The following is an 11,735-nucleotide window of genomic DNA, read 5'->3' on the forward strand; positions in this document are numbered from 1 at the left end:
TGAAGCTTGTGTGAAAAAGCCATCATCAAACCACATATTCTAAAGGATTATCTAAACAGACTCCTTCTGCACAGAGAGGGCTGCAGAAATTATAACATTAAGAGGAAAAGGGACTGAAGGAAGGTGAAGAAAAGGTTTGGTACCTCTCATTTATTCCCTCCCTAAAACAGGGCAGGTAACAACCTGCTTATCTCCCCCTGCCTCCTTTAGCTTTGCTAGGCGCCATGCTACCCTTTCTAAAGTGACTATTGGAGAGTATTTGCCTGCAAGAAAGACTAGCAATGTCTCCCTCCACTTAAGCAGCAGCAATTACATATCCAGAAGTCAAACTGTTACACATCAATTTGTGCTTTAACTCTAGATACCAAAACAAGTCCTATTATGACACTACAAACATTTGTCCTGACTTCAGTTCCTTTCCTTTCAAAATAAGATGGACAACTTCCTAGCTGACAGCAACATACTTAGCCCTCCTGAAATCAGGAAGGCACCGTCATTTTAGTCCAGTCTGTTATACTGAAAGGAATTATCCCACCAATTTCTATGTATCCTGAAAAAGCTAGTGGGCTTTTAAATGGAACTAGTTGGATGCTTAAACACATTAATAAGTCTTTTGCTCTTTGGGACTTAGAAGAAAAGCAAATTGAGGCATACCATACTTATTTGTTAGCTTTGCAAATTGCTTTCTGCAGCTGGAATGGTAGCTCCAGCCCTTGGAAGCATTTGAGATATGAATTTGAGGTTACAACTTCAGATGAAACCTGCTAAATACCCTTAATTATCAATTTCCTTCTTAATTAACAGAGTGATAACATTGCTTAATAGCAACCCATTATCACCCCATACACAGATCCATGAATGTGTTTCTGTGCTAGGTCCCTTGGCCAGAAGCCATAATTTTCATATATGCTCTTTCCTAAGCCAACCTGCATACTAAATGAGCCATCACCATTTGAATTTATATTTTTAAATAAACAGTCCTTTTATGACTCAGCTGCTGTATACAGTTATATATGATGATACAAATAAAATCTGGAAGAACACTAAGTCTTGAGGAGAGAACCCCAGTATCTCAACACATCCAAAAGCCATGTCAGCAAGTTTGCACACTTGAACATTACCAACTCTAAGGTGCTTTTTCTTTTCTTTATAAAGCAATATACAGAATACAGCAATGTTCTAATTTCAGAAACAGACCTACTATTTTGGATTCCAGATGTAGCTACATGCCATTATTTACCCATATACAAAAGACTCCTGGGATTTTGACCCAAATCCCATTGTAGAATTCATACAGAGTGTTTCTATAGCTTCATTTAGGTTTGGTTTTTTTAAACACAATTAAAACAAAGATAAGTAGGCTAGAACCTCAACTGGCACAGATAATCACAGCCTTGCTGACTTTACTGCAGCAGTGAGAGGAGTATTTCAAATCAGGGTCACATCGGGTATAACAGTGCACTGAGGAACTGGCCCCTGGTCTCCACAGATCACAGTGTAAAACAAGTCAGAATTTTTATGCAACGGTGTACTGGCTTTATGGTATTTATTCTTTGCTCTTAACATATCCAGTTCAATGAAAACTTGAAGACTGACTTCTGGGTTTGTTGCAAAATGAACATGCCCATTTTTAAATAAACCAAACCCACCATTTTTACTTGGGAGAGAAATTTCCTTCCATGATTAGCCCCCCATCTCTTATTCTTTTTGGTAGATTGAGAGAAAAATTTTAACTGTGTCAGATAGGAGAGTTAGTATAGAAAGTTGGAAAAGAAAGGAATTTAGAGTAGAACCAGACAAGTGGATTTTTAATCTATTCGTAATTCTTAATTTGGATACAATCTAATAAAAAACAATCAGCGACTGAATCATCACATCATCTGTGTTGCTATTGGAGAATGATTGCTTTCCTTACAGCACTTAAGCTACCTGTTGAGGCTTCAATTCACAAGTTCTTAGGTAAATGGTCCCACTGACATTCCCTTTCACTGAGTTACAGCTTGCAGGATGGACACCTGAGCCTGTCAACACATGCTCTAAACCTCAATCCAGAAAAATGCTTATTCACAGACCCGCAGGCTTCTCTGGCAATAGACTTGTGTTTAACTGAAGGGAAGCATCACAGATTTGTGTGCACTGAGCTTGGGGATTAGTCCTGCGCTTAAAAGTTACATGGTTGCTTAAAGCCATAACCACAGCTTGGGGCATACATAAATCCACAGATGAGCAAAGTGGATGGCTTGTAGTTTTGATTAAATACTGATGGGAAGTCAAGATTGAATACGTTACTTTGCAATCGCTTTGGCCCTGCATCAGGTAGACAGACAGACCGAATAATCAGCCAGCTGATTACAGTGCTTTGCACTGACCTGACGCTGCAGATCCTAGTGTGATTCCCAGAACTAGTCATGCTTCTTTCAACGTCTGTGCTGCCATCACTGAAGCTTTGAAACTTTCACTCGTGAAGCCCACTTGCTGACCGAGCAGCAGGAAGGCTGCACAGGCGAGGCACAGCCCGACTGCCCTGCCTCCAGAATGGCCGGGCACCCTGCACCACCGTTACCCTGAACTGCATGCAGAGTGCCTGCAGAACAACACCATATCGACCAGGGCTTCTGCAGACACAGAAGTATGGAGAATCATTGGCTTAGGTCTCTTCCAAAAACCTCCAGCCTTCCAGAAAAGTCAATTGCTTGCAGGTGCCACTTGGCATGAGGTACAAGGTACATTTTTATTCTAGGCTGTGTTTGAGGGCTGGAATACTTATTAATTTCTCAAACAGAGAAACACTGCTTCACTGTAAAGGGAAAATTTCTGTTTGCAGGCAGAAACAGAACTATTTTGCCCTTGGATCCAATCTGCAAATAGTTTTTGACAGTGTCATATCTCATTCGCTAAGCAAATGTTGGCTGTTTGGGCACAGATGGCACATGTGTTGTATTTGACTCCTTATCAGAGGATGAACACGTGGGGAAGAGCAAGAGATAAGCTGCTCAGCAGTCCTGTCACGTGTTCCCAGACTCCAAAAGACTTTTAAAAGGCAAAAAGTGTTGATATGGAATAGGTGGAATCGAACACTCTGCACTCAAATAACCCCTGAACTTCCTTCAGCCATTCTTCGGCTGTGCTGAGCCTGTCTCTGCACACCCATGCACTCCCATGCTGCTGAGCAAGCCGTCCGGGGACTTCGGAAATCCAAGGAGACAAACTGAATTTTAGGGCCAGTTTCAGCAAAGTACTAAGTGTGCTTTTCCTGTTGAGCACATAAGCAACTGCTAGTTTCTTCAGCAAATAGTTAGCACACCTTTCCCTCAAACTTCTCTTAGTTCTCATCATTACTAGCCCAGCTGCTCTGACACCACACAGCAATGCTGCTTTGCAGCCTGTTGCCTGTTTTGGGTAAGACTGGTACACCAAAACCTGAATTACTTTTCATCAAATCCACTGAAAAGAAATTTCTCAGAGCCAAAAATTTTCCTTGGGAATTATTTCCTTGCAATGAACACTACCTATAACTTTCTTGTGGTTGCACGTTTCACACTCTGCTGAGATACCTGTCATTTGCAGCGGTCAGTCTGGATTTTGTATGAGGTTTCTCTATCTAGAAGCAAGGTAACATAAAACAAGTGTCCATGCCTGAAGACAGAGCCCAGGCACCAGGTGAGCTAACCCTGCATGCACGAGCAGGCAGAGCTGTGTGTGCCCTTAGCTCACTCATGCACCATGCACTCCAGCACCATGTACAGCTGCACTCAGCTCTGCCTCTTCTGGTGCAGCCTCATGTTCACCATCAGCACAGCCCCTCTGAATAGATGTGCCAAAAATTACTTGGTATCGTATTTCTATATAGTTTTTCCAAAAATACACACAGTAGCTCTCAAACCCTGTATCAGCCCCTCTATGCACATTCATTTTTTGCAAACTGTGAAGAAGTCAGACTAAGATGCATACTTTTTTTATGGCTTGACTTTTTTCTTTCTATTTTTAAACATGATTGCAGCAGTTAGTGGGTTTAAATTTCCTTCTTTGCTTAAATTCCTTAAGTTTAAGGGCAAGTTTCCGCCACACAAACTCTGGTTAGATCAACTCAGTACGGCAAACCTTTTAACAGCCAACTCCTCAGTTCAGGGGAATCTAAGTGGAAGTTTAGAAGACGATCCAATTCAAAATGCTCATTTTGGGGGTAAATAAGAACAACCTTTCCCACACTGATGTTTTGCAGGTGGAGTTACACACTAGATGCTGCAGGAATATTATAAAATTATTTTTATGAATAATTAAAAAAAAAGAATATTGTGAATTTTCAAGCTTTACAAGGCTTGTGTCTGAAAACCACTTTTTAAGAAATTGCCATATGAAAGTAGTAGGCTAAGAAGCATGAGCTTTACAATGATATATCACAAACACTGCTTTGATCTTGACAGTGGCCTTGCGAAGATTTATTTTTCTTTGTATAGCAGCAGCATTCCCCGCAGGCTGTTGATGTCATGGCATTTACGCACTGATCTATTTTCTCTCTCGTTCGTAGGAGTTTCCCTTGGCAGTCATCCGAGGGCGGGAGTGCTACTGCGGCTACCCCACTGGGCGCTTCTCGCTGCGCGACGGCGCAGATAGGCTGCTCTGCAGCGGGATGCACAACACCAGCAGTGCTGCTGAGGGAAAATACTGCCTGGTCTATCAGACACCGGTGCAAGGTATGAGCTCCAGCCTTGCTGTGCCAGGGCCAGACCCACCACTGCTGGGAATAGCCCCTGCGCTCCTTCTGCAGCGGGCAAAAGTGATCTAGTTTACAGCAGTCTTATCACAATACAGGCAGGAATTTAGGAAACACCCTTTATCTAAATCCCTCCTTGCAATCGCACTCATAAATATGCATCTTTCTATTCTCTCATTAAGCAACACAGCCTCCCCCCACCCTGGAAGACTATAATTATTTTGCAGATGGAGAGAACAAGGCAGAGCCTGGGAAGGCATACTCCAAGCCATGCAGCACCCTGGGCAGCTAGGGACAAGGACCCCATACTCTGGTTCCACTCCTGCTCATTAAATGCACACCCAGCCCCCATGCCACATAGCTACTGAGACAGCTCTGCAGGCTAATTTTGCTCTACCCATCTTCCTCTAAAATATTCACCTGCATACATGTTTCAAAGCCCGAAAATAAAGCAGAGAGTAAGGCTCCAATCCAGTAAGTCATTTAGGTGGCACTGGCAACTTTATCCATGCAATGATTTGCACTGAGTTCAGTGAAACTTCTCACAAGCTTAAAATTAAATTAATTGCTTTTCTGGATTGGTGCCGGGCTTTTTTTAACCCAACACCCTTTTTTTTCCCCTCCATCTCCCAGTTCAGAGGTAGGCTGCAGACACCAGCACATGAAAAGATCATGCAAGAGGAACACTTGCTTTCATGAAATTGGTAGTACTTCCCACATCTGTGTAGACCAGTAGTAGCAGAAGACAGCCTCCTGTGGATTGTGCTGGCACTTTCTAGCCATGGCTTCATCTAGAGGCTGCTTTGAAGAATGAAGAGAGTAATTTCTAATTTATTTCCTGGCTTCTTGTTGAATCATCACAGAGGGTCAAGACTGGTTCTCATCTTATCCTTGCTTTTATTGGCACGCTAAGAAATAAGGTTAGGATTTACAAAAGCATGTATGGAAACCAGGTGTCTAGCCCCCATGGGAGATCAACGCGATGCAGGTTCATCACTGCCTTGGGCCCTTCAGAGAAGAATGACAGCATAGAGGTTTAACTGAACACCAGCTCCTTTCAGTAAGAGGGCTTTCTCCTGCATTATAAAACTCTCAATTTCCAGGTGTAATGGCACATTCAGGGTTTCATTGAAGAGCCAACCTGCCAGGCAAATAGCCGTTAACAAACAGGCATCAGGGGGCTTTTATCACAACTTGCTTGCAAGTACAATGGTTTGCCGCAGCTCTATCAAAAAAGCATTGCCATACAAAACCAGCAAAAACCTCTTCCGAGGATAATCTCTTTGGCCTCTTATGGCTGAATTAATTTTGGGAAGCAGCTGACTCACAACCGGACTCAAATTGATATCCTATATTCATAAGAGAGAAGAAAGAAGCAATAAACCCTGTAATCAAGAGCTATCAGTGGAATTATTAAAAAGCCACAATGCTAACAATGAAATATCTTCTGTACTCGCAGACACCCGCTGTACGGACAGGAAATTCTTAACCACCAAATCCAAAGTGTTCGTTGCTCTGTCGAGCTTTCCTGGGGCTGGGAATACGTGGGCTCGCCATTTGATAGAGCATGCCACAGGATACTACACAGGAAGCTATTACTTCGATGGAGCCCTCTACAACAAAGGTACTGTATCCAGAGGGATGGGACACACAAAGCCCTTCCAAGGCACGAAGCTTTACTTAACTCGCTCCAGCATCCTTCTGCTTGGAGCCAGCAAAGGCTGTCACTGTCAGCACGTTTGGTAAAATTTAAACACATGCCTAGAATGAGCAGTCTCACGTGGTGCAGACAGCAGCAGGGACTGCTCCAGCAACACACTGAGCCTGACAGGCAGCTACTTTCATAGACAACAGCCAGGCTCTCGATTTGCAAAATTTGCATGTCACCTGCACTGGTGCTGCTGTGCACATGCATGTGTACCGCTCCCATCTAAAAGACTGGTCCAGAAGACCAGCTGACTAAAAAAAAGTTGACTAAACCCTGAGGGTAAGACTCTTCAGTAGCACATGAAATGCAAGGGTTGAATTTTTAAGCATTACTGATTACTCTGGGAGGACAATAACCTGAGGGGCATGTTATTTAGAAGCACCAAGCATTGGCCCTGTGAAAAACAGCCCTTTTGCAGCAAGGTACCAACGAAGTCCTCCCCAGTGGAGGAAAGCCTGGCTCCCAGCACACGCCCTGCTCAGCAGCTGGGGCTCCAGCCAGGGACAGGGTCCTCCTTACAGCAGGCGTAGAGAAGCACACAGGAAGATGGTTCCCAGACAAATAAAGTCATTAAGCCTTGCAGGTCAGTGGCAGGCCAAGAATAAATTTCAGCCCTGGTCCCAGGTCCTGGGCGATCCGTTTAATTGACTGGTACTTTCACAAGTTTTACACCACTGTAGGGAATGATTTAGAGTGCATGAAAGGGCACAGACATATAATCAAGTGAAAAAGCCAACAGTCCTGTTTTGTAAAACAGGTTTTAAAGGAGAAAAAGACCACTGGAGAAGTAGAAGGACCATCTGTGTGAAAACACATGAAAGTGGCAAGACGGAGATTGAAATGTTCGACTCGGCAATCCTGTTGATAAGGAACCCATACAAATCACTGATGGCGGAGTTCAACAGGAAATATGCTGGGCACCTGGGGTATGCCACTGACCGCAACTGGAAGAGCAAAGGTAACACACGGTCCCGGCATGGGCTGGGGGTACCCGCTGCCACTTTGGACAGAATTTGAAACCCATCTTCTCGGCATGCTGGGAAGGGGGGAATGCACTGGGACCTGAGCAAACAAATGCAGTGGGACTTGAGTCCCACCACAGCCAAGATCAGTCCCAAAAGCACTCAGACCTGCACTCTGGGAGTGGTTGTGGTCTTGCCGTATATCTACCACCATGGAGAGGAGGGTAGCACTGCACCAATGCTGTGGCCACAGGCATACAGCAACACTACTGCCATCGTACTGTTTGGCAGAGGAAACATGTCCAGGTACAACACCCCTGTGTACAGCCCATTTGCCAAGCTATGTGATGTGAAGAAAATTTGCCCCTGCAGCATGTAATAACTGTGAGAAATCTAATTTAAGATTTGGAGGATTCAATGGAGCAAGACATTTCCTGAAGGAAATTTTACAGCACTGCACAGGTGCTACTGCACTGCAGATAAATAAGGATAATAGCAATAAGGGGACTTGAGATTCAGTGTTCCTTGAACACATGAAAAGACTTCAGAATATGCCAGTCAAATGCATGAAGCGTGGCAGGCAAGCTGGATGGTGTGACTACAATTTCCCCACTGAATACACTGCTGCATCCAGACTCTGCAGCAGAGAAGAGATTCAGCTTGCATTTCTCCTCGTGCATATTTTAAGCGTTACAGCTGTGGCTTGGCAAACCACACAGCATAGGGCTGGGGGAGGCTGGGGGGACGTGTCCTCTGTCACAGCATATTTCTTTCCCAAGTTCATGTATCACCTTTCATCAGTCACAACTCAAGATCTATTCATCAAAAAACCAGACAAAATGTCCTTAGAAAAGAGAAGAAGTCTGGAGGGAATGGCTTTCCTGTAATGCAAACTACAAATTGTTACATTTCAGCCACAAATGTTCTTTGTCCAGCCCAAAAGCTTTAGCTAGGACTATCTTGACCCTTGGAAAATTAAATTATCACAGACAGCAAACAGAGATTGAGGTGTCATTAATGCCGAAGGCAAAGATGGGAAAATAATTCAGTAAATTTTGTCCCAGTGATCCTGGTAGGTGACCCTAAATCCCTCCCATGTGCCAAGAACAGAAGAATCTTCCCCTTTAATCCTATTTCCTTATCCAGTCTCCCCATAAGCAGGCTGGTAAGCATGCAGAAAAATATGTTATTCGGCAGATTTGGAAATCAAGAACACCTTGGGCCTCAGCCAAGATCAGTGCCTTGATGCTGCATTTACATAATAAAAAGTTAATATATCATTATATAATTATTATATATTATTTGTTTACATAGATGTTAAAAAATAAACCTGTCTCCTTCTCAGTCTACATCTGAAACGGAGGTAAAAGGGTAGTAAAACCACAGAAGTAAAAGAATCTGCTTGAAGTTACATGGCAAAGCATTTGCTTAATCCACCTTCCAAGCAGGACCCACTGCCTTTCCTGCTCATACCCCTTCACCATCTTTCAGTCAAACTCTTCCCCGGGGCATTTCGTCCTCCCCCAGCCCCTGTGCGGAACCGCCTGCCCAGCACACACACCGCTAACATACACAGGGGGCTCAGCTCCTACGAACAAGGCACAGTAAAGACGCAAAGTTGCAGCTCTGCCCACCTGGCCACTGCCATGCCCTCTCCAGCCCCTGGGGCTTCCTAGGCAGCTCCATGGCCATCCCAGCCCTCTGCGCAGTCCAGGTGACTGGGGGCAGCAGGGTTAAGCATGATCTGTCTCCATGCCAGAAGCTGCAAAGCCGAGCTGCCGTACCTCAGCAGCCGGCCATGCTGCACTTCTCCAGCACACACCCATCCAGCAACATCAGACCATGCCCAGCAACACCAGCCTGGTTGCACAAGATAACATTTGGAAAACTGTTGAAATGCAGCATGACTAACATTGTCTCGTTTTCCCGGTTTTCTGGTCATCTAGAGTGGCCCGACTTCGTGAACAGCTATGCCTCCTGGTGGGCCTCCCATGTCCTGGACTGGCTGAAGTACGGGAAGCGCCTGCTCGTTGTCCACTACGAGGACCTGAAGCAGAGCCTCATCCCCAAGCTGAAGGAAATGGTGGAGTTTCTGAATATGACCGTGACAGAGGACCGACTGCTCTGCGTCGAGAACAACAGGGATGGGAATTTCAAGCGGTCTGGTGCTAAGCAAAAGGATTTTGAGCCATTCACCCAGGAAATGAAAGATCTTATCAACAGATACATCTTGACGGTGGATGAAGCCCTGAGGGGGAGAAACTTCACAGGGCTGCCCAGAGAGTATGTGCCAAGATGATAGCCTGGTAGCACTCTGCTGTGTTTAAAAATAAAAGTATTTTTTTCTTAAAAAAAAAAAAAAAAAAAAAAAGCAACCAAAAAAAAAAACCCCCACCAAAACCAGAGCTTTATAGCAGTTAAAGCAAAGATACTTGTGGAGTCTGCTGAGCAGTGCAAATTCGCTCCACTCTTGGGTGTTCTTCAGGGCACTAAGTGCTCCAGAAGGCAAGCAATGAAGGATGGAAATTGGGTTATAAACCAAGGCAAAAAGCTATTAGTGTCTACCTGTGCGTGCCCCTCCCTGCACAAGCGGCTCAGAACTTCACAGTGGAGCACTCCTGCTTCTGCAGCAGGCATCCTGCCTTCTCACCGCCGTTGCCATCACAGACCTGCCAGGGGCTGCTTGGGTTTTCACAGCAACTGTGTTGGAAATGGACGTACACAAAGGGGGAGGAAAAAAAAAAAAAGATTCTAACACTGATCAGCAGTTTTCATCTGAGCATTTAAAAAAATCAGTTGCTTTCTTCTTAGTATAGCCCACTAGCTTCCTTCTCCCAGGTTTGCTGGTCAGGTCACCTGCCACAGCAGAGTCAGAGGTGCAGGGGGAGAAAAGCACCAGAGGGCAAGGGTGCCCTGGATGCTAGGCAGAGAGGTGCTTCAGGACGAACCCCAGGCTTCCCTGCAGGAACGGCATGGCCTGCGGCCACATGAGCTCTGCAGGGAGGTGGGTGGCCCCAGCATCCCCCCTGCAGCAATACGCACAGCTGGGGACCAGTAGGAGAAAACAGAAAATCAGCACGGCCAGAGGTGGAAATCCCTGGGTATCACCAGTCCCAAACAGACCCAAGACCTGGCCCCAGGGGCATGGGGAGGCCCCAGAGGGCTGGGAGAGTAGGGGCTGTGGCTCATGCTGGGGGCTCAGCACAGGTTTCTGTGCCTCCATCCCTGCACCTGGAGAGTCACAGTGTGTCTGGGGAGACAGCAGGGCCAAATCTCAGCACGCTCCATGCGCTTGGTGCTAGAAGTGGCCATGGCCGGGCAGCACTGACATAAGCCCGCACCACCCAGGGAGTAGGGGCAAAGAGGATGAGCCCCAGCCCTGCCGGCCCCAGCACGGGCAGGATCCCATCTCCCCTTCCATCCCTGGAGGAAGACGGAGGCAGTCCAACCTGAGAAATGTTAAAGCTACTTATTGCTGCTCTCTGGGGCCACCCCCAGCAGTGATGCACGTTTTATTTCTAACTCACTGCAGTTCCCTGCGGTTTGTTTCATCCTGTGCTGGGCCTCGTGTGCGGCGCCGAGGGAGCACGGTGCAGGGGCAGCCAGCCTTGTGGTCCTGCCCGCGGGCAGGAGCCACCGGCAGAGCAGCTCAGAGATGGTTAAACCGCACAGCCGAAGGGGTTGCCCTGCTGCGAGATGCTTTTGTTCATGTGAAATAAAGGATTCCCTAAAACCTTGAGTGAAAATACTAATTTTAATAAAACAAGAAATTTATATAAAGGGAGCTGGACTTCCTCTGCGTGTGTATCATTGGTGCTTTAAAAAAATACAGGACATGGAGCACACTTGGCCCCAGTCTCTTCCCATTTGCGCTCCACACGCAGCTCATCTGTGTGCTCAGGACCACCTGGCTGGCGTGGGCATTGCTGCGGGGGCTCTCATGCCCCCATCTCCAATCCCCAGTTCCTCCCCCGGCAGCGAAGACCCCAGGGGCCGCAGGGAAGCAGAGTGGGATTGCGGTTGACTGAACTGGTTCACAAGGAAAGCTGAAATCTTTTGCTTACGCAAGTGGCACAGCTTGGAGAAAAGCAACCGAGTTAGGATGCTGCTAGTCCAGACAAAGGCAAGTGGGAAGAATTTTAAAAAGGTGCTTGCTTTAAATAGCAAAAATGGTCATATTTCTAAAACAATACACACACAGCGCTGTACACTGTCTTCAAATCGGCAAGTCCTGATTTCAGCGACCTGGAGCCTGCCCTGCCCTCGCACTCGGCTGCTGTTTGCACATGCTTGCGGGGTCGCGGGTGGGCGTCAGGGCGCAGCGTGCACAAGGCCGTGTGCCACAGACCTG

The 11,735-nt window shown here is 46.2% G+C and overlaps 1 protein-coding gene across 6 annotated transcripts in view; it reads left to right on the forward strand.

Annotated features, from left to right (window-relative positions):
* WSCD1 (WSC domain containing 1) overlaps positions 1-11,168 on the forward strand; it is a 34,173-nt gene extending 23,005 nt beyond the window's left edge. For all 6 annotated transcript variants that reach the window (XM_030027930.2, XM_030027929.2, XM_030027931.2 and 3 more), the window contains 4 exons: positions 4,529-4,694; positions 6,174-6,338; positions 7,180-7,380; positions 9,331-11,168. In XM_030027930.2, the coding sequence (XP_029883790.1) occupies positions 4,529-4,694; positions 6,174-6,338; positions 7,180-7,380; positions 9,331-9,683 (885 nt within the window). In that variant the 3' untranslated portion in view covers positions 9,684-11,168. The remainder of the gene's footprint in view (positions 1-4,528; positions 4,695-6,173; positions 6,339-7,179; positions 7,381-9,330) is intronic.
* The last annotated feature ends 567 nt before the right edge of the window (positions 11,169-11,735 follow it).

Source organism: Aquila chrysaetos, chromosome 10 (genome assembly GCF_900496995.4).
Source record: "Aquila chrysaetos chrysaetos chromosome 10, bAquChr1.4, whole genome shotgun sequence".
Classification (NCBI taxonomy): domain Eukaryota; kingdom Metazoa; phylum Chordata; class Aves; order Accipitriformes; family Accipitridae; genus Aquila; species Aquila chrysaetos.